The sequence below is a fragment of the Sciurus vulgaris genome (genome assembly GCF_902686455.1).
Source record: "Sciurus vulgaris genome assembly, chromosome: 3".
Lineage (NCBI taxonomy): Eukaryota > Metazoa > Chordata > Mammalia > Rodentia > Sciuridae > Sciurus > Sciurus vulgaris.
This window is the reverse complement of record NC_136463.1, coordinates 128612008-128636000: the sequence shown is the minus strand read 5'-3', so window position 1 is coordinate 128636000 and position 23993 is coordinate 128612008. Positions and strand designations below refer to the sequence as shown.

The following is a 23993-nucleotide window of genomic DNA, read 5'->3' as shown; positions in this document are numbered from 1 at the left end:
TCTGCTGTACTTTAAATGATTGCTGGCGTCATACTTAGATGAGCCCTGAGTGGGACTTTCCTGTTAAAAGACACAAATGCTGAGATCTAAAGATCATTACGTTTTTTTACTGCAGGAAAAAAAAGTCAGTATGGAAATTTCATGTATTACAATGTTAACCAGTTGAATATTGAATGTATTTTAACAGGGTATGAGGTATATTTTCTCCTGTTTTTCCTACAGGCATAGTGAAATAACTTAAGAAGATAAACAAGAACAAAATTTTCCTTCTAGGGTTAGCATGCTTTTGGCTAGTTGTCCCCAGATATTGCAGGTTCATTTTTGTATTCAAAAGTTTAATTTCACATATTCCAGGTGATTCGTGGATATTAGCCATCGCTTATTTAATCAAAGAGACATACACAAACAAAACAATAGGGGTTTTTTGGGTTTTTTGTTTTGTTTTGTTTTCTCTTTTGATTATTTTGTTTCAGAAAGAATTCATTTGCTTACTTTTCTTAAAAACATCTTTCCCATTTCATTGAGGCAGATTTGGAAGTCAAACCAGAAACTTCAGGCTCTACTACGATGGCAAGCACTTTGTTGGGGAGAAACGCTTTGAGTCCATCCACGATCTGGTGACTGATGGCTTGATTACTCTCTATATTGAAACCAAGGCAGCAGAATACATTGCCAAGATGACGATAAACCCAATTTATGAGCACATAGGATACACAACCTTAAACAGAGAGCCAGCATACAAAAAACACATGGCAGTCCTGAAAGAGACACATGATGAGAGAGATGCTGCAGGCCAGGATGGGGTATCAGAGAAAAGGGTAAGCTACCATAAAACCACACTGTATCTTTTTCTGTTTGGGGTCCTTTTCAGAAAGCCATTATTGCCAGGATGATTCATTTTTCCACAAGTGCTTTAAGAAGTAAATTTATTTTCATTAATGTCTTGTTTCTGTGATGCTGAGCTTTGCATATATCTATTTCTTGTTCAGCTAAAATATGCCAGGTATTGAAGTCCTGATTATCTGCTACTTTATCAGTTTTATGGTTTTAAAAATGTTAGAAAAATGGCCCCATTAAAAGAGTGTGGGGTTTGAGTCCAAAACATAACTTACCATCAAGTAAAAGATAGTTACAATTACATCAGAAATTGAGGAGATTACACTATGGATCAAAATTACTTTTTTTGTTTTCCTTAAAGATAATTCACTTTATGAATAGTTCTGTTCATTGGTGAGATAATTTGTTTATTTTTAATACACAAGATTTAATTCAGTCTATTAATAACTATTATATTATTTTGGGAATCAGTCTTACATAGTGGGAGAATTTCTCTTACTATTAAAAATAATTAAATCTGAAAGATTTACTTTAATTATAAAAGGCAGTTGAAGTTTTATAACTGTCATTTTATTTATGATATATTTCAGTTTAACAAGAAGTTTTGATTCTTTAGTATTAAGATTGGTTTTGAAAGTATTCATCATTCTCTCCCACACCCTGACCCCCAAAAAAGACCAAGAAAAATTTCTGATGTTTTATATTATGTGGAATTTAGTTGAGGGAATGTTATGTATTCTTATTGGAACTATATTAATTTCTCTGTTATATTTTTTGTATTTTCAAGGATCTTCAGTTGTTAGATTAAAGAAAAGCAGTAGATTTTGAGTTTGGATTCTGTCACCAAATAGATTTGTGTGCAAGTTATTTAATTTCTCTGTGCTTTGATCATCTTAGTTGTAAAATTGTATAGTAATCAAGTTGTGATATTTGAATGAAATAGCCTGTATGAAGCACTCAAACTTATGGCCCACAGTAAGTGCTCAATATGAGTTTTGTGATCATGTTACTCTAACAGCCATATTACTTCAAAGCAGCATCCTAAAACACTTCTAGTTAGTTTAGATTATTTAGGTATAGAATGGAAAGTTAGAATGTTCATATACAGTCCAAATTTTAGTTTCTAGCAGAGCTTACTTAGATTGGTATTTTGTGGCTACATAGTAACCAATGTTTTAAATTATGGTCTGTAGAAATTTTGTTTTAAAAAATGGTTTTTCATATACTCATATTTGTTAGAAACCACTAATCTAGTTGGAAGTGGCCAGAATTAAAAGTTGTAAGTGCATTCTATATTTAATTTCACTGTCACATTTCCATTTTCTTACTGTTGTTTAATATTCCACTCATAGCATTTTCAATGATGCTTATATTTTGATATTTAATACTGACATTATATTTTATGCAGATGTGATAGAATATTTTAAGTAAACATTTGTGCATATCAGTCTCTCAAAGCTAATCAGCCTAATGATAACCTACGCTAATGTATTGTGTGTACTTTTCAATTCCTAAGGACTTGAGCTAAAGACACTTAGCTATTTAACATTAGCCCAGTCATTTAACTTACCAGGGCCTTGGTTGTGCCACCTATAAAGTAGAATGATATTCACAGAAGCAGGAGATGGATAATGCCTAGAGGACCATTTTTGCCCTAGGAGCCGTGATTTCTTTGTATTCTCGCAACATTACATGTTACATTCTGTGGATTTTCTTGTGCTGATGGTCAGTCATAACTAGAGTGAAATAGTTGGCAAAGGGAAGTACATCTCTCCAGTAGGACTTAATTAAGAATCATTCAAAAAGTACTCTTTCTTTTAAACTGCATGCATCTTAAATCTAGTTAGCTTAAAGTCTACTCACTCAAAAATAGATTTATTTTATTTACAGGTGTCATCCAACAGGACAGGGATGATGACCTGTTCAACAGCTTGAAACATTGATTCCCTGTCACAATGGATGACATTTGTAAGTAAAGACAATCATGTTTAATTAATTTAAAATATCTATTGACACAAGTATGGTTTAATAAGTATTTTAATGGGTCCTTAGTAGCAAAATCTCCTCTTGTCTGAGAATTCTTAGCCTCAGAGGCAAAAAGTCTTAGCTTAGGGCTAGGTAGATAGCTCAATTGGTAAAGTGCTTGCCTTGCAAGCACAGGGCAATGGGTTCGATCCCCAGCACCACAAAAAAAAAAAAAAAAAAGATTCTTAGCTTCACAGGAGTCAGTATGCTGTTGTGGAAAGGATTCTAGTATGGGAATTGAGAGCTGGATTCTATTTCTACTACAGGAGTGGATTTTTGTGTCTTGTCAGGCCAACTACTTCACTTCTAAGATTGTTTCCCCCTCTTAAATGGGAGAGGTTTGAACCAGATGATCTCCAAAATAGGGTTTTTAGAGTCTGTAATCCTTCGAGAATTGTAAATGTTACAGGAAAGAGACAGCACAATACTTGAACACCCTAGTAGGATCTTGAAAGCTTATCCACCAACTAATTGTACGACTTCGGTGTCATTCTGTCGGGACTTGAGTTTTTTGACATGAGATAAGGTATTTTTTATAAAATGTTAATTCCACAGAATTTTAATAAATACTTATTGAAAAAAGGTTTTGTACTCAAATAGGCTGGACAGAAATTAAATTTTAAAATAACTTGTTTCTTTTTTAGAGGTCTTCACTAGTGATCTAATATGATTATAACTCTTTAAGAGTGCTCCCAAACTTATTTGAATCACTCATCACCTAAGAATATTTTGGGGAAAATAATATTTTGTAAAACCCACTTTGAGACTCTCAATAAGTTAATCACTTTAAAGTTTCTTTGTTTCAGAATTTAAGGATAAGAATTCCAAGTGCATGTGTTTGTTTGTTGCAGTCCTTAAGTGTAAGTTGTGCATCTGAACTTTTGTAAAAAATTGGTTGACTAGTATTATGGCTGTGAAGATTTTCTTGCTACAGGAAGTGAATTCCTTATCCCTATTAGTGACCTATTATGAGGGAAAACTTTTTTCTTTCCAAGTGATAGTATACCTTTTTTTTCCTCACTAACTATTTAAGTTGCTTCTCAGCTTGAAATAGTAAATGGGAACAAAAAGTTATTGAAACATTGTGATACATTTGATCCTAAATTACATCATGTGATTGAAGCTAGACTTTTTTCTCATCTACAGTGGCTTAACTTTGCAGTCCAGATTGGCCAAGAACCCAACTTTCTTAGTTACTTATTTATCTTGAAATTGGATTTGAATAGTTTCTTGTTCCAAGTAATGAATATAGCTACTTCAACAGATACTGGACCAATATCATTCATTAGTTCTTATGATAATTTTATACTTACTAATAATATATTTTTAAATCTCCAAAAACTATGCTGTAGAAAATATCTCATGTAACTGTTAATAATATAAAGTGTCAAACAAAGTATACAATTTTCATTTCAGAAACCACACTATGAGCCAAGACTCTGCATCTAGGCTGAATGTCTTTACTTTTGCATTAATCATATGAGCTCCAAATCATTTCCTGTGATACCTGTGATGTCATGGGTGTGCCAAATAAATTTTTTTGTTATTCTATGAAGCTTCAACAAGCTAAATAACCCATGTGCCCTCCAACTTCACACATGTGCATGCGCATGTGTGTGTGTGTGTTTGTGTTCTTCTGTAAATTTGGAATGATTATAATGCTTGACATATTGTCATGTTAACTTCTTTTAAGAATTTCTTGAACTTTAAGTTCCAAGTTTTAAAGCCTACTTTGGGATCACCAGTCTCTCTCTCTCTCTCTCTCTCTCTCTCTCTCTCTCTCTCTCTCTCTCTCTCTCTCTCTCTCTCTCTCTCTCTCTCTCCTCTCTCTCTCTCTCTCTCTCTCTCTCTCTATATATATATATATATATATATATATGAGAAAGCCTTTTAAAATTAGAAGTTGAGATATAATTGGGATCCTACCAAAAACTGTCATAACTACTGGAATTCTTTGGATTCCTCTATAAAATGGTAGGAATCTTTGTCCTTAGAACAGCAAAAGGGGCACAAACAGCCTACTCTGCTAACTGACTTAGTCTCTCACAAAGCAACTTGTCAGCTTTTTCATTGCTGTGACCAAAACACCTGACAAGAACAATTACAGGGCTGGGGAAATAGCTCAGTTGGTAGAGTGCTTGCCTCTTAAGCACAAGGCCCTGGGTTCAATCCCCAGCACCGCAAAAAAAGAACAATTACAGAAGGAAGAGTTTATTTGGGGGATCACCATTTCAGAGGTCTTAGTCCATAGATGGCCTGCTCCATTCCTCAGGGCCCCAGGCAAGAAAACACAATTTTAAAAACAGAAGTCTTATGGCCAATATGTATTAGTGAGTGATCTTGAGTAAGCCCTTAACCTTCCCCAGTCTGAGCTTGCCACAATTTTTGATAGGAGGTTACAGATGCTATTTAAGTATTAATGAGATTATATAATTTGGGCTTTCTTGGAAATGCAAAGCACTACATGAAGCATTATTGCTCTCTGGGATCAGAACACCCATCCATTCATAGGTCTGAGCACTATCTGTTCTAAGCCTGTGCTGGAAACAGTATGTTCAGGTTTCTCTTTGAGGCCCATCTTTTTCCATGCTTGGGGAAGTGTCACTTACCATCTTACCATCTAATTATATCTTTCTTTCCATGGTAGTTCCATGCTTGAACTACCCTTTAAGTTCATTTAAGAAGATGTCAAAAGGCTCCTAATTGCTTCATCAAGAAAGTAGATTTTCTCATTTAATAATAATGTGATACCTCTGTTTATCTTTAATCAGGCAACACATATCTTTGCCCAAGAAAATGGCTTTGAAGGCCAAAATGTGTGAGATTTGCATTTTAGTATGAACTATTATTTTACCGCTTTCTCTGAATGTAAGACATCACCACTTTCTGCTTCTCTGCCCTGTCAGTGAACTTTTATTGGACCTGCCTTCCATGTTGAACCCATTAAAATCTTTCACATTTCCTCTCAGTTTACCTATTTTCTTGACTCCAGCTGGGTCAGTACACTCCTTCCTTTGCCCTTAGTATATTCACACTTCACTTTCTAAATAGTCTTTCATGAGCCATCTATATAAACAGTTTCTTCTTGCTATGTAGAAGTTATCTTGGAATTTAAACAAATTAAGAGCAGGGCATATTCAAACGCCAAAATGTGTCCCATAAATACACAGAATTATAAATGCCAATAAAATAAAGATTAATCTACAAACATGGAAAAAAAAAAGAGCAGGGCAGGAATATCAACCCCATTTTTTCTTTAGTCTCTAAGAACTAAGTCAACTATCAAGATTAATTGCATGTAGTTCTTCATTTATTTTATATTTCCTATTTGCAAGAAAACAGGCTGGAACCTGGAAGAAATAAAAATATGCAAGATATAAGCCCTATCTCAAAGAACTTACATTTTAATATTTCCTTGTTTCCACCTATTCACACTTAGGCATCTGGAGTGCAGAATGCAGGCAGCACATATCATCTGTAAAGCATCACATAAGTTCAGTGGGTATTAAGTTGAACTCCCTTCAATTTGAGTTTGCTGCTATAATAGCCTAGCAGATCATAGAAAACACATTCATAGAAAAAAAAAAAAAAAAGAGACTTTCAGAGTCATGGTTCGGAAATCAGTATAAAATTCTGGCATTCCAACCCTTGTTCAAGGCTTTCATCCCTCAGTATTGTTCCACTTCTGACTCAGCACCTCGAATTTTATATAAGTGATTGTCAAGCGACTAAATGAATGAACACATAAATGAGTATATTTTATGAACTCAGCCAAATTCAAGGCCCTAAAAGAAACCCATCCTGAGACTGAAAAAAATGTATAGTAATTCAACCTGACTTGATAACTGTGTATTTTTCTTTTCATGAATTCAGAATCTTTAGAATGTCCCTAGGAGGTATGGAGGGCCATTTCTCATTCCATAGATAAAGCATCTGAGGCCCCCCAAATTGTCTTTGTGACAAGAGATAGTTTGAGATGGTGGTAGCAAATGCACCTCTTTTTAGAATTTGTCCAAGAAGGTAAGATGGTAAGTGACACTTCCCCATGCCCTGGCTATCAGTTGTGTGTTGGGATTATTTAGACCTCACCAGAGAATCCCATGCTGTAATTATTAAAGAAAACTCCAGTGGGGCCCAGGAAATTATTTGTGTGAATCTCATCTGCCCTTCCATCATATCACCCACAGGAAAGATTAGTAATTGAAAGCCATTAGGGAAAACCAGATGGAAAGAGGAAGATGGAAGATAAACACATCAGTTCTTCAGCTCCAAAGAACCAGGCCAACAGAAGACCAAATTATATTTTTCTAAGCCAGCTGCAGTTTAGGAAAGATTTCTGTATCTGGGCCAATTGAACAAATAAAATAACTCTTAAATTACTGATTCGAGTGTTGGAAAGGAAGGAAGCTATTAGAAAGTCTTCCATAATTACTGTTTCAGAGTCTTTTACATTTTGGTGGAGAAATAATCATTACTGGCAAAATCTCCATCTATTTAATTTTTGAAACAGAAATCAACTCTGGTGACTTTAGGAGGGTGATACCATTTTAGGGTACAAAGCATGATAAAACTATCAAGCTCGGACCTGGCCTTAACCTTTTTGACAAACCGTAGACAATTCTGAAAAGAACCAACCCTTTAATCCTTAACGTCAGTATCATACTCAACAATTTATAAAGTGTCACTTTATCTTAAAGTTTTTGCCTCATCATATTTCCCTTTTTTATCTGGAATCATTTCTTATCTACTAATATTTGAACCTCTTGGGGATTAGAAAGTCACAACCTTGCTTTCTAACCTTTTCTTGACTTATGAGAACTTGTTTTTATATGGCCTCACAAATTAGTTCTTAACTATTTGGGGCTTCCTGCAAGTCACTAGAACTGGTCAAAAATTCTCAAAGAGAAACATATTGCCTTGCATGCACAAGGCCCTGGGTTCAATGCCCAGTACCACACACACACACACACACATTGCAGTAATTTGATTCTGCCGACAAGAAATTATAGATGTCTGTAATGGCTATGATGTTGCCATTGTTTGTGTGTCTCCTTTTAAGTATACGTATTCAGCCTTCCATGTCTGTGAGTCTGCATCCTAAGTTCATCCAGCCATGCAGAATTATGTTTTTTGTTTTTTTTTGGCGGTGCTAGGGATTGAACCCAGGGCCTTGTGCTTGCAAGGCAAGCATTCTACTGACTGAGCTATCTCCCCAGCCCCAGAATTATATTTTTAAAAAATGCATCTGTACTGAACTTGCACACACTTTCTCCCTCATTTTTATTCTGTAAACAATACAGCATAACAGCTATTTATGCAACGTGTACATTATTTTAGGTATGATAAGCATTCTAGAGATGCTATTAGAGTATACTGGAAGGTGTGTGAAAGTAACACAAATATAGCACTTTTATATAAGGAGTTTTGAGAATCCACAGTTTTCAGTATCCATGGGGATCCTGGAACCAATGCCTAAGGATACCAAGGGACAAATGAACTGCTGCATTACAGTTTGTCAATATTGTGAATGAACTGACCTTGTTTTGTATATTCCTTAGCTTCTAAAACCATTTAGTGAAATTCACTAAATGCTATAAGGTTTACTGATGACCAAACTTACTTTATTAAACTTTACATTTTTGTCCAACTTAAATATTTTTCTTATAACTTCTGAATTTTTGTGGCTTGTAGTTACTTATAAGCACTGTTTGGTAAAAGGTCACCTACTGTAAAACTCCCCTTCAGAAGCAGAGCCTTTTGTATAAACTGCAGATTGTTTAGCACCTTCTTAAGAGATTTACACCTCCCTTCTACTCACCCACTCAACAGGAAGGGGTCCCTGTCCTGGGAATAGTTGCTTATTAACCTGAGAATGGTTTTGTGTTGCTGCCCAAGTTCATAGTGAGGAAAAAATTGTAGTCTCATATCCCTTGAGAAAGTTCTGTTTTTTCTTATAATGAGGAAACTACAAATGAGCCCATATCTTCATGTTTCCAAGAAAAACTTGTCTTAAAAGTCAACTTTATTGAGGTATAATTCACTCACAGTAAATTGTAGGTAGTTACATGTACCGTTTGATGAGTTTTGGCAAATGTATATACTCATGTAACCACCACTACAATCAAAATATTGCATTACCCCAGAAAGTTCCTTCATGCCCCTTTGTAGAAAATCCCACCCCATCCCTGGCCTCAGAGCAACCTCTGATTATATTTCTGTCAGGACAAGAATCCTTTTTTAACTGTTGATATAACAGTATCCTGTTTAATGTTTTAATTTCTCATAATTGTAGCATTTCTTCCTTTCATCTTCTCTTCTTATAAACACATCATTTAATTTTTTTAATACCTACCTACCTTATCTCTGACTTTAGATTGTAAATTTTTCAGATCATGTTTCTTATGGAAATATGAGCAACAAAGGTACAATAGGTGTATTGCAGAGATTGTAATGCACTATAACTTGTTGAAGATTTCAGTCTCATTATTAGGGACTCTCTACCTTTTAGTCTGCAATAAAGCCTTTAATAAATTTGAGTACACAATGAGGGGGAATTCCTAGGTATAGAGAGATAGAACTTCTGCTCCCTGGGATGTTTGTCCTGAACTGGAAGCACTCCAGAGCCAGAAGGCAGCCAGCTCTCCTTAACCCTTGCCATTCCCCTGGCCTGGGATGGGTCCCACCACAGAGTTGCTCATGCACACAGTTGATGAGCGAGTAGAATGTCCTCAACTCTGTGTCCAAATTGAACCACATGGTACCACTAGTCTAATCTCACTCAAATGGGAAAATTGTAGCAGTGGTATGATTCCAGAATCCCCCATGGAAATCTACTACATTTAGATTTCTCTCCCTTCAGTCTTTGAAACCATAGGGTGCAGCCCACTCAAAAGTCCTGTGGAATAGTTCCCTTCTCCCAAGTCGAGAGTGAAGAATGATATTCTCCTCAATAAAAACTCCTGTGTGTGGGCTTTGAGTTGTATAAAATTCCTGGAAAAATTATAGCTGTTCACCTGTCTCCCTGAAGAAAACCAGTTGGAATATAAATGAAAGAGGAATATTAATATAGGCAGAATCTATATTAATATAGGTTGACTTTTGCATATTAATTTCAGTGACTGGTTTCAGTACATCCTGATTATAATAGACCTTCCCATGACCTGGAACTTCTTTCTAGGCAAGCAGTTGTTGGGCTCTAAGGTCTCTTCTTATGACACCTTTTTTGCAACTCTGTATATTTTTTGGCCATATTCTGGAGAAGTTGTGCTTAAGGCTCGTAGAACTGGGAATACTGACAGGAAGAAGACAGTATCAGAGTGCCAAAGCAGCAGAAATTGTGGAAATGTTTTATCTGCACTAATTCACCATGTTTGTGTGTATACACATACATGTAAGTGTGTGTGTGTGTGTGTGTGTGTAGTATCTGTGAACAGGTCTGGGCACTTTTGGTATCATATAAAATATTCTAAATATTTTAATTACATTTATTTTTCTCTCCAGAACAGAATATTTAAATAGTAATGGGTCTTTAACATTTGATATTAACACTCAAAAAAAAAAAAAAATCACTGTAGTTCTGTGTGCTAGTGTTTAGTCATGGCTTTGGAGTCATCCACAGCACCTGGTTCAGAAGCGCTCTTTCTGCCATTTCTTTCTTCTCTTTAGTGCTTTTTGACATGTTTTTCACAAAGTTCCACCTTTATTTCTGAAATGGAAACACTTCAGAAAAAGCATTGAGTATTGTGTTATATATATTTAAGATAAGTCCACAGACTTTTACATTTTCAACAGATGATTTAAATTCAGGTTGACAACTTCAGGTTTTCATCATTTCTGTCTTCAAAGTGCTTATTAGCATTTCATTGTTATAGCTGAAGCTTACTTAGCTCTTTGAAACTGACAAAAGACCTCTGAGTTAACAGTCACCTCCTAAATAAACAGGATTTTTAAGGCAGTTGAAATGCTTTTCAAATCATAGCTAGAGGCTATATATAAAACTTATTGCAGAAAGTTTATTATAATTAGAGGCAGGAAAAAGAAAAACAAAAGGAAGCAAGCAAACAAAACCCTCTCAGGTGTTAAGTACAATTTAGCAGTTTACAATTTTCCATGGTATTTCTCAGAGGCAGGGAAAACAATAACAATGGATAGGGATTAGTGTTTCATAATTTTCATAAAAAGATGTTATTACTAATGATAGTACTTTGCAGAAATAAAAAATGAAAATAATATAAAATAAATTTGGGGAGAAGTTTTGAGATATATGGTGATAAATAGTTTTCATTTAAAAACCTAAATCAGACCAATGTTCTTACTAATAAAATAGAAATTTCTATAGAAATTTTGATTCAGTAGGCTCAACATGGAGCCCAGACATCATGTTTCTCTTTCTGTATACATATTTGTGTGATTTTTTTTTTTTTTTTTTTTTTTTTTTTTTGCACAGTAAAGGTTACAACTATGTGGTTCTCAAACTTTTTTTGACTTAGGGCCCCTTTATGCTTTTAAAATCATTGTAGGCTTCAGAAGGGGTTTTGCTTACATCGGTTATATCTATTGGTATTCATTATGTTGGAAATTAAAACATTTTTTAAAAAATATTAATTCATTTAAGAAACAATGAAATTGCCACATGTAGCACACACCTGTAATCTCAGTGACTTGGGAGGCTGGGGCAGGAGGATTAAGGCCCTACTCAGGAACTTAGCAAGGCCATAAGCAACTTAGTGAGACCCTGTTTTCAGAATAAAAAGTTAAAAGTGTGGGGGATATGGCACAGTGGTACAATGCCTCTAGGTTCAATCCCTAGTACCAAAAAAGAAAGAGAGAGGGAGAGAGGAAGGGAGACAGGGGGAGAGAGAGAATGAATAAAAATTACATGCTAACATAATAGTATAATTAGTAATAAAGTATTTTATGAAACAGATTCAAAAGAGTGACATAGTTTTACATTTCTGTAAATCTCTCCAACCTATGTTTTAATATTGGGAAAAATGGATTCTCATAAATGCTTCAAAATTTAATCTGTGGTAATAAATTGTTTGGGTTGGAATATACAAAGAAAATCTAACCCCACATATTGTGCAGTTAGAAGAGTTTTGTAATAACTTTTCAGGTAATTGTGGATGTTCTTCTTAAACATCATACCAAAATAAGTTTAGTCGCAATATGGAATCTGAAACCTTATCAGGAATCTTTTCTTATTCTGTAACAAGGGAATCCATTGGTATATATTGAACTTTGAATCTGTCAGCCACATGATTCTGTGATATTATGTGTATTTGTTATTTGGAAAATATTGGTGTACTGAGCTGTGTAGCTCTTAGAAATGTTAACACTTTTTTTATATACAGTTGTTAATGTCATCATTGATCTCATCAGGAAAGTCACTTAAGTAGTGGGAAATTGTCAGATTGAGGGTGGCAGATACAGATTTTCCAAAACCGTAATTTTCACTTGAAAGTATAGATGTTATCAGTGCCCACCAGACGTTTTCGTGGGGGTGCAGACTCACTTTGTTCATTTGTTTGTTTGTTTGGTTGGTTGGTTGGTTTGACTTTTAGAACATACTAAACACCCCAACCTGAATAACTAAAATTTTTGTTGATTATTTTTTCAAGTGAAAAATGTCATTTCATGGAAAAGTAGCTAGTTCAACTTGCAACGTGAACAGTTATTTTCCTAAAGACAACTCTCCGTAGAAGGAACCCCAGGGGCCTTTCACATCGTCTGATATGAGGCAGAATATTTATCTCTTGGAGAGTTTTTGAATGAGGAGGTGTAAATCTCTAAACATAATGTAATGTATAACAGAGGAGACGTCAAAAGAAAAGAAGAAACAAACCATGACCAATGATAATTAATTTAATATGCCATTGTTCATTAAAAGCATAATATAGTGCATTCAGTTCTAGACTAAATATCTCAAAGATCTGATTCTTTTAAAAAGGAAAACAACAAAGAAACATTATTCTACTGATGATGTGGTTTGATATTTTGACAGTAGAAAATGTAACAAGAGCATCCACTTGAAAACATTTTATAGCTAATCCTATAGATACTTTAGGCAAGTTTAAAAAAAAAGAGTTTAAAAAAAAGTTTAAAAAAAGAGAGAACTTCTTATTTTAATATCTTCTTTATTAAGGCATGCATTTGAAAATAATGAAACAGTTTCATCATGCAATTTTATAGCAACCTAGGGCACATAGAAGGAAAGTAATCTAACTTTGAACAAGACTTAATACTGGTAAATAGCAACCAAATTTTTTTTCCTTCTATCATCATCTTTGAACTCAGCATTGCAGAGAGTTTTTATTCATCAAGGAATTTTCATGGCACTTTGCACTATTCCTCCAATAATAGTTGTTTTGGTCCAGCAGATTAATTTGAACAACAATAATTCATCCATCTTTAGAACTGAAACCTCAGTTCCTGGATCCCAGGCATCCTTATTTTAGGTGGCCCATGTTCTCTTAGCATTATAAATGTTTTCAATTCAGTGTTGCCTTTAATCAGCTATGTTGCTAAGATACCTACGTTATCACAGATTTTCTCTCTTAACATGTTTTCAGTTCATAGTTTTGCATACATTTTGGCTGTCAAATGAGGAAATAATATTTAAAATGCTTTTTCCCTTGCACTTCTAGCCAGCCGTTACATTTTAATAACCTAGCTGTAAGACAAAAAATTAGACATATTCTTTGTATTAAATCTATTCTGACAATGTAAGCAGAGGAAGCTGGAATCATTCAGACAGATCCTCATCTGTGCATCTGAAAAATTCATTGAGGCTTATGAATGTGCTCTGAACTTTGCCTGCTCATTCTTTCAACATTTATTTAGTACCTACTTTTTCTAAGCGTTGTGCTTAGAAATAAGAGCAATGCTAGTGTTGACAATGGCATCAACATCCCCACCATCTCATCTTTGAGAGCTTTGTGCTTTCTCTGCATACTACATACTGAAAATATGTGGAATCTGTACATTTCACATGCATTATCTCTTCATCCTCTTGGTACCTTTGTGAGGTATAGGTATAGTCATCATTCCAGTTTTATAGTTGAAGAAATTAAGATTTAGAGCTAAGTTTTTCCCTTTGTATTTCTTTCTTTTATCTGTTTTTTTTTAACGAATTTTTCTCTCTCTCCCTCCTTATTTTGGACTAGCTTCCACATATCAGAGATTCAACCTTTGACATTTTGGGACTGGCTTATTTCACTTGGCATAATAATCTCCAGTTCATCCATTTACCAGCAAATGCCATAATGTCATTCTTCTTTATGGTTGAGTAATACTCCTCTGTGTGTGTGTGTGTGTGTGTGTGTGTGTGTGACATTTTCTTTATCCATCCGTTGAAAATTTCCTAGGTTGGTTCCATAGCTTGGCTATTGTGAATTGTGTGGTTATAAACATTGATGTGGTTGTGTCACTGTAGTGTGCTGATTTAAAATCTTTTGAATGTATACCAAGGAGTGGGATAGCTGGGTAATATGGTGGTTCCACTTCTAGTTTTTTGGGGAATCTCCATACTGCTTTCCAGAGTGGTCACACTAATTTTAAGTCCCACCAAAAATGTATGAGTACCTTTTACCACACACCCTGACCAACGTTTATTATTATTTGTATTCTTGATAATTACCATTCTGACTGGAGTGAAATGAAATCTCAATATAGTTTTGATTTGCATTTCCCTAATTACTAGAGATATTGAACAATCTTTCATATATTTTTTGACCATTTGTATTTCTTCTTTTGAGAAGTATCAGTTTAGTTCTTTTGCCCACTTATTGATTGGGTTATTTGGTTTTTTGGTGTTAAGTTTTTGAGTATTTTGTATTTCTGGATATTAATGCCCTGAGAAGCTGTTGCAAAGGTCTTCCCTATTCTGTGGTTCTCTCTTCATGCTCGTGTTTCCTTTACTATACAGAGCGTTTTAATTTGATGCCATCTCACTTATTGATTTTTTATTTTACTTCTTGCACTGTAGGAAGCATCACCATATTGAACCTCAAATTATACTACAGAGCTGTAGTAACAAAAACAGCCTGGTCCCGGCACCAAAACAGGCATGAAGACCAATGGAATAGAAGACACAGTGGCAAACCCACATAAATACAGTTATCTGATACTAGACAAGGGTGCCCAAAAACATGTTGGAAAAAAGATAGCCTTTTTAAGAAATAGTGTTGAGAAAACTGGAAATTCCTATGTAGAAGAATGAAATTTAACCTCTGTCTTTCACCTTGCACGAAAGTCAACTCAAAATTGATCAAAGAACTGACATTCTTTAACAGATTGACTTGACCCAAGAGCAAGCTTTTAACCACCTAAATATAAATAACACTGAAGTTTACTTAAAAATTTTTTTAAAATTATTTTAACTCCTTGCGGAACAAGTGATTAGGCAGATGGAGGGAGAGGGCTTGTAAACTGCGTCCCCCTGACTGCATTGTTTCTGGTATAAGGACTCAGTGGAGTGATTATAAACTACCCCAAGGTTGTGGCCTTAGAGGAATTTTGAAGTTGCATCTGTATTGGAAGGATAGAGAGATCTGGAATGGAGAGAGGAATAGAAATCACCTGTTATAGTCTCAGAAGACCCTGTTGAGGAGGCATCAGCTTCAAAGGGGGTACAGACATAAGTTTAATACATAAATTCAACCTTTGTTACAAAATGGAATTATTAAACTAAGATTTAAAAAAATCTATTATCTACCCACTATTTATCCCAATTGTAATTTATTCATTAAATATGTATTTTTCTTAACTATCTGGCACTTGTGAAAATAACATCTCTATTCTGTGGTATTCACCACAATTTCATTAGTGAAATCACAGTACATAATAGATATCCAGTAAAATATTTGTTGAATGAAAATTATTTATAGGTGCTTCATATTATGTACATTTACATTGAACATTTTATTACCTTCATTTAATAAATTTGTAAGGTTTATAAAGTACTTATCATTTTTCAGGTCATCTCTCTAGTATTCAAAATTCTTTTTTTAATGTTATTTTTTTTAATAAAATGAATCCTGATTATATAACTACTGCATTAGCCAATCTAGAATCTCCATTATAAATATTAAAACTTAGTTAATTATTTATCCTTGAAACTGGAATAGTTTTCCACCTTGTAAATTATGTCTATATGGTGAATTTTAATGGAAAGCTTAATTATTTCTAAAGACAGCTGAATCTGTTGATCAAGAGACTACTCTCTCAATTCATTGGTTTGGAGAGTAGGTTTTTGGTTTTGTGGTACTGGGAATCAAACCCATAGCCTCCATATACCAAGGGCTCTACCACTGAGCTACTTATTTGTTTACTTACTTACATACTTGGTGCTAGGGATTGAACTCAGAGGTGCTTTACCACTGAGCTATCTGCAGCACTTTTTGTTTTCTGTTTTGAGACAAGGTCTTGCTGAGTTGCTGAGGCTAGACTTGAACTTGTGATCCTCCTGCCTCAGCATCCCAAGTTGCTAGGATCACAGGCATGTGCCACTGCACCTAGCTTATAGTCTAAATCTTGAATGTCCCCCAAAGACCCATATGTTAAAGCATGGTCCCTTGCCGGTGACACTGTTGGAAGGTGCTGGAGCCTTTGGAGATGAGGCCTAATGGAAAGAAGTTGGGCTATTTAGCGTATGCCCTTGAAGGGATATTGGGACCTTGGCTCCTGTTTCTTTCTGCTTTTGTTCCATAAAGTGAACAGGACTACTCTGCCAGTGCTTTTGTCATGATGTACTCTGCTACCACAGGTCAATACAGTAACACCAAGTGATCATGCAGTGAAACTTGAAATCATAAACCAAAATAAATCTTTTAAGTTGATTATTTCAGGTATTTTGTTACAGTAATGGAAAGCTAACACACTGACCATATTTCTATATGTTGTAAACCAATCATCAGGCTTAGAACTAAGTAAGCAGTGGTCATTTTCAGCTCTAAGTATTTCTGCTTCTGATGGGACTGTCCTTGTGAAAATTGGGCCTCATAGAGGGTTAATCATTAGTCTCATCACAGGTTGAACGGTTCCCTGTCCTCAGGTCTCAGGGAAGCACAGCAGAGTAGAGAGAGAATGGAGTGTGAAATCAGGAGGCCTGAGTTTTCACCATGGCTGCTTTAATTACTGACTTTCTGCTCCCTAAGCAAATACTTTAACACCAATGAACTCCTTTCTGAAAAACAAATGTGAGGACACCATGAAATAGTGTATGTGACATAGCATTTTATGGAAGCAGAGTCCTGTATAAGTACTGCTGATTTGGAGGCTTTGTAAAAGTTGGGCCCAAATTTTTTAACTAGATTGGTAGAAAACAGTAACTTAAATTATTATAAAGTAGAACTAGAATGGGATAATTAAGTCAGTTACCTCACAAATCATTTCTTCATATACAACATGGTTATAAAATGAGACCTAGGGTTATAAGAAATTTTCTAAGGCCTCTTTCAGACAAAACTGGATAAATAAATCTAAAGATAAATATAACATATCTCCCTAGAGCATCAGTTTTACTCATTAGTAATTGGTTGAAAACACATTTGTATTAAACAAGCATGGGTACATTTTAGGGAGCTTAGAGAGGCTCTTCTGGGCCCCTGCACATCCCCATTCACACTCTTGGTTGCTGATAGGCCATTTTGGTGGAAAAGGCAGCAAAGCACTTGCCTCAACTGATTAGGGAGCCTTAAGTAGCATTTGACCTTATTTACCTAAGGTAAATAAATTGCTGGGTTAAACTATCTCCCACTAACTTATCCTTTGTGGAAGAAGGTATCAGCAGGATAGACTCTTCTCAATGCATTAAAATATCACCCAAAGATAGAAATTAAATCAGACTAATCTTCTTCTTCTTCTTCACTAGAGCCAATTGTTGCAGACAGTCAGACTTTCTTTTCTACCATACTCACCACTTGCAGGCCTTGTGCAAATGCCTCAAATCACTCTTAAGATGTCAAGTTCCATATGAGACACAGTACATGTTTAAAAAAGGAATCTAATGACTATCCTGTGAAGAAGAGAATCCAAGTTAAAGTTCTCTCTTAATTTCATTAGGATCCTTTGAACTAACAGTAATTATTTAAAATGAAATATAATGGACACGACATAAAGAGTTTGTTTTAGAAAGTTCCCCAAAGCAAGTTATTTTTACTTTTTATACATCATTATCTTGATGGCAACCGTGCAGTGTAGCAGGGCCATTTCAAAGAAAAACCTGGCAGTGAGGTGGACAATTAATGCATCTATTAATTATGCTCCTGCTTACCCTTCCTCCCAGGCAATTGTTTGTGGAAGTTAAGTTTTTTGCCTTCAGGCCACTCTTGCCATTTCCAAGTAATAAAACAGGTTTTTGGAAGTATGTTTAAACTACACAAGTCTTCTGCATACCGTGAATCAACATTTATTGTTATTGGGGCTTAAAATGAACATCTCAAATAAATTGCAACCATGATATCCTAATCAAACCACAGTTTATTTTTGTTATATATAGAAAGCTAGATTTTATAACTTAAGTTTAAATATATCTGTAACAGGTCCTTTCTAAAATAACCAAATCACTTAGGCTTTATACTAGCCTAACCAGCAAAATTGACTGGAGGAATGAGAAAACTAAAAATAAGATGCTTAGCTTTTATTCTGATATACTGGATTGATGAGTGCAAAATGTTCACTGAGTTGCAATGAATTGAAATAACCTCACATGTCAGTTTAAAATCTGAAAACTCTCCTAATTGTAATAACCTGAGTCTACTTTTAGCTATATTTTCTAAATGTATATTACAACTTAAAGCTTTTTTTGGGAAAGTGAAAACATGTATGATTCACAATTTTCGCACTGAATATAAGGCCCCCGGTGATTGATAAAGTGTTGGAGCTGCTCTAACTTCTCCTTTTTTATTGTTACAGAACAGATACAGTGGTTCTCTAAGTCTTACAGATAATAGGATCAAAGATAGCAGTTAAAATGAAAGATAAAAACATAATGACACTTTTTCCAAGTAGGCCCTAAGGTTCCCTGGGTGGTAGGGCATGGAAAGGTAGTTCCCATGGAAGCCAGTTTTGCCCTTTCTTTGGGGAGAGCCAGGGAAGACTGTTGTTATGGTCTTCAGCAGACAATCATCACTGCCCATGACCAAGTATTAGGTGTGTTGGACTTCTGTATATATTAACATATAGATAGATAATGCAGGATAAGAACAACATGTTCCATTTGTTTATTGTATCACTATAAAGTACTGTTACTCTCAAGTGTATCAGGTCTTTAACCTACCACCCTCTAAGAACTTACAAATGAAAAAATTAGACTATGTCTTATGAATCATCATATCACCATAAGATATGCCAGAGATGTGCAAAGAAAAGGAGACTCATAAAAGGTAGAAGTTGCTTATACCCATCTAAGCACTGACCTAAAGTGAGGGAGCCCCTCTTGATGTCCATTGGCAAGGCCATCCTTGTTGTAGAGGATTCAGATGTCTTAACTCTTTGCCTTAAATATTGTTCATCTAACTTAGTCCCCCTGTTCTGATTCCATTTTCACCAGCTTCTTAATGATTTTTCGTTTCCAGTGTAGGGGTGCTACCAAATAAGAGCATGTTGGCCTACCAAATTATGATCACTGTTATCAATTTCATGAGTTTGGTAATAATATCAATCTCTCCTTGAGAAACAGACATAATCTCTTTATTATTGATAAATTAAGTTTCTGAGCTTACCATACTGGACACCAGTCAAACAAAACAAAACAAAAAACAGCCCATTACAAGTTTGCCAGAGCTACTTTGTGAAGACCTACTTGATAGAGCCATCCAGCCATTCCCACATAGACATACCCAATTCTTTCAGCATGTCCCTGTGTACTAACTTTCCTTTTTCCTTTTGAATTTCTTGTAAAAATATAGAGAAGATCACAAAGCTCATTTAGTTCAGCTGGGACTTAGAAAAGTTAAAAGAGCTGGCCAATATCAGTAAGAACCAGGACTGGAAAACAACCTGCATACCACTTCACCCTTCCTACCTAGGCATGGCGTTATTCATATCGAGTAGAAAAGCTCCCTCAAAACTTATCTCAGGGAAAATTCATCATATTTTTCTTGTTTCTTGGAGGACTACTTTTTTGTTTACATTGTGTCTTCAAATATCATGTTTAAATAGTATTATATATGAGTCTGTCAGGGAGCATGTCAGTAGATGATATTTGGTAGTGATGAAATCAACTTAGTGTGTTTTAAGTTTATTATACACTGAAATGAATGCATCGATGTGCCCTTTTATTATTATCTATTTAGTTGGATATTATGTTAATGCTAGGGAAACTATGTAATAAAGATTGAGTTGGGAATTATGGTGTTACTGTTGCAGTAACATAAAGATTTAGAGCTCTAGCAAAATATGTAAGAGTTTCCTTTGCAACATAAAAATTTATCTCAATGTAATGTAAGGAATTTAAGAGTTCTAAAGTAGATGTCTCTAATGTTTGACTTATACTGCATTTTGGAAATTTTGTTTAAGTATTGAAGCTGGTAGATTCTATAAATCCAAATATATCAGTACTAAAATGCCTAGTGATCTGAGATACTGGAATATAAATGATCTAGAAATTCATTCCATTGATAACCTTTCAAAATTGCATGTTAACAATAGGTAAGAGGCAGAATAGTCAAGAGGATAGATGGAATATGAAGTCATGGAGATCTAGGTTCAAGTCCTTTCACTTTTTACTAGTTAGATGACCTTCAACAAGGTAGTTAATCTCTCCGAGCTTGTTTTTTCACCTAGAAAATGATAGTTATTATATCTACTGTTTTGACAAGCCACTTCTTCACCTGTAAAACATTACTACTGTCATGCTCTTGTTGGTGAATGGAAACTGGCATATTGTCTTTAAGTATTTTAGAATATATTCCACTCTTGGCTTAATGGAGAAAAATTGGGTAACCATTATAATTCAGGGGATAAAGGTAGGAATATTTGCTGAATTGAATAGAATCAGGTCTTCATGTTACATCTGATGTTGGAAGTTTCAGAAAAACTGTGTTGTTTATGACTCAGTTTTTAACATTTTATAGAAACTGCAGAACTTCACTCAATTAGAATAGAAACCATAATTACCCAGGACTTAATCTAGTTAATCTATTTCCCCAGGCTTAGGGCCATGTCACCTGGAACATTGTTCTGAGTGCTTTTTGGAAGGAATGATGACTTGGTTCAGTTAATTTAGCTTTGTGCTAATCAGTCTATGATGTTACCATGATGTTACAAAGGAGGTGGCTGTTTATTGCATGAGGTCCTTTCAGTTTCCTAGAAAACACTCTTACTATACGTAAGTCCTGGCTTTCAATAGTTGGAGATTTATTTATTCCTTTGGCTTGCCTTGGTCCTGTATTTAAAAAACCAAATGCTTATGGACAAGGAAGTATAATCAATCATTTGTATGTTGGTGTGAATAATCTGTTAAAGTCCTTTCCTATTAGTGGAGTTTGATCGAATTACTCCCAGTTTGAGCATAGGAGTTTATGCAATTTAAGATCGCCAGAGTAAGGTAAAAATTACAGAATGGTGATGCTTACAGTATATCCTGAGGCTCACAGCGTTCAGTGGTCTTAGATCTTTAATCCATGTCATAGTCACACATAATACTCTTAATCTTGGAAATACAGGTTCTCAGATATGGGGAAAAGAAGGGAATCTTTCATATATTGGTTACTTTCTATGCCAAAAATGATGCAGAATGCTTCACATGTATTATCTCATTTAATTAATTTGAAGTTGAATTTTTAATCCACTTTACACATAAGGAAATAAAAACTGAAATAAATTAGTAATTTGACCATACATTCCACAGCCACAGAATTATAGGGCTACAGTTAGCACTTTTGTGTGGTCCCAGAGCCTGAGTTTTCTATTATACTACACTTGGTGAAAATGAGAGGCAAGTTCAATAGAGATCCATTTTCATTACTAGATGAACAGCAGGGTGATAAGATTGGCAGATGTGTCTTTATTTGAAAGGCAGTGAACATGTTCCTTTCCAAGGTCACTTATTTGGCCATCCATTCATTTTCCCTCCTACTACCCACTGCCACTTCACACCTTGCCATTTTTGTAGTCCTCTGTACTGCAGATGGCATGGACAAATGTAGAAAGAGGGGTTGTGGAATCTGCCAATTCCCCATGCCTTTTTCCAGACCAGTTGTCCTCATTCAAATAAATGTATGTAGGTGGCATCAGTATTGAGGGTAGGCAGAGTAAAGTCTGAAGATTGGCCAAAGACTTCCAGTGATATAAAAGCTAAATCCTGCTGGTGTTTCCAGCAAGAATGACCTGGTGGGATATGTGTCCCATCACTTTAGATTCCACCCAGTTAGCTCTCTTCTTCTGTTTTATAGAGCCAGAATGAGAGGCACTGTATCCCTAACATCTTGTTTTTAATCTCATCTCATTATAAGGTGTAGAAAGAGTGGTCAGCTTTGGAGACAAAAACACAGGGATTCAGATCTTAGACTTTTCACTTCCTGTCCATGTGACCTTAAGCAAGTCATTTGGGGAGCCCCAGGCTCTTCATCTTATAAAGTGACCGTAAATAACATTACCTCCCAGAATGCTTGCAGTCAGTAAATTGGACAGTTGTGTGAAGCGTTAAGCAGTGTTACAAGCAGTAATTTGCTCCTTAGCATGTACTGATAATCTCCTTTCCTTTCGGCTTTTCCCCCTCATCTGAACCTTGCTTCCTCAACTAGAACATATGTCATTATATGCCTTTTAAAAGATAAGATTAGAACTGGAATATGGGAAATTGGGTAGGGGCCTTAAGACAAAGGGAAGGGCAAGAGTTTCTAGGAACGTTTGTGTGAGATTACAGATTATAAACTCCTTAAGGACACTGTCTTTTGCAGCGTCCCCTACAGCTAATATTTGGCACAGCACTCCTATAATGCTATCATTTATTGAGCACTTACTGTTTATATCTTTTCAGCTAATACATGTCATCTTTAAATTTCCCAGTAACCTGTAAAATAGGTATTATTAGCCAGGCCTATAATCCTAGCTACTTTGGGAGGCTGAGGCAGGAGGATCACAAGTTTGAGACCAGCCTGGGCAACTTAGCAAGACCCTGCTCAGAAAATAAGAAAGGCTACCACTGTAGTGCTAGAGTGCTTACCTAGCATACCCAAGACTCTGGATTCAACCCCAGTTCTGAGAAGTATAAAAAGCTATTATTAGCTATATAATGTAGAAGAGTTAATCAAGGTATCAAGCAAATCTCCCAAGGCCAGTACTTAAACTTTAGCTTTTGATTTCACATCTGCTACCTTCATTTGGTTTTATTTTTTTAATCAATCATTTATTGAACATTTTTGTGCAAGCTACTATGCAAATTCTAGGTTAATATGAAGATATATAAGACCCAATTCTACATAAACAGCGTAATAGATAACTGAGATATGAAGTAGAATGTGATGTCTTGTAATTTTTTTCTTTTTTTCTTTATTTTTTCATTTTCACAGACTGTATTTTGATTCATTGTTCACAAATGGGGTACAACTTTTCATTTCTATGGTTGTACATGATGTAGATTCATACCATTCATATAATCATACATGTACCTAAGGTAATAACGATGTCTTAAATAGTTAACGAACAAGCAGAGCACCCTGAGATTCATAGGTAAGATCACACCTAACTGGTGCAAACCATCAAAGGCTTGATGAAGGTGGGAGTGGGTTGAGCAATGAAACCTGCCTCTCCTACTACGTGGGCTACATACTGAATTCAAGAATATCTTAGTTATTGCTTTTACTTAGCATCCATTGTTCCTCAGTGCTGCTCTGTCTTACCATTTGTTGGTACTCTTTGAAATTGAAAGAAGACAACCAGAGAAACTGCCTGAGATAGAACAGAACAACCACCCTTAGACTCCATAGTTTCCTCTTATTTTCTCACCTGGGTGGATATTGCACAGTGTTTAAGAACCCAATTCTATCACCTACTAGTTTTGTTAAATTCTCATTCAACTATAAAATGAGGGTAATATAGCCAGGCACAGCGACACATGCCTGTAATCCCAGCAGCTCAGGAGGCTGAGGCAGGAGGATCTCGAGTTCAAAGCCAACCTCAACAAC

The 23993-nt window shown here is 35.4% G+C and overlaps 1 protein-coding gene across 6 annotated transcripts in view; it reads left to right on the top strand.

Annotated features, from left to right (window-relative positions):
- Positions 1 to 23993, top strand: part of CHN1 (chimerin 1) — a 169317-nt gene that overhangs the window by 98549 nt on the left and 46775 nt on the right. For 4 of the 6 annotated variants that reach the window (XM_079135043.1, XM_079135042.1, XM_079135044.1 and 1 more), the window contains one exon: positions 530 to 818. The exons of 1 other annotated variant lie outside the window; for it this stretch is intronic. In XM_079135043.1, coding sequence (XP_078991169.1) covers positions 530 to 818 — 289 coding nt within the window. Of the gene's footprint in view, positions 1 to 529; positions 819 to 2748; positions 2806 to 23993 lie in introns of those variants that run through there. One more of the 6 variants, XM_079135046.1, reaches the window with a different exon arrangement.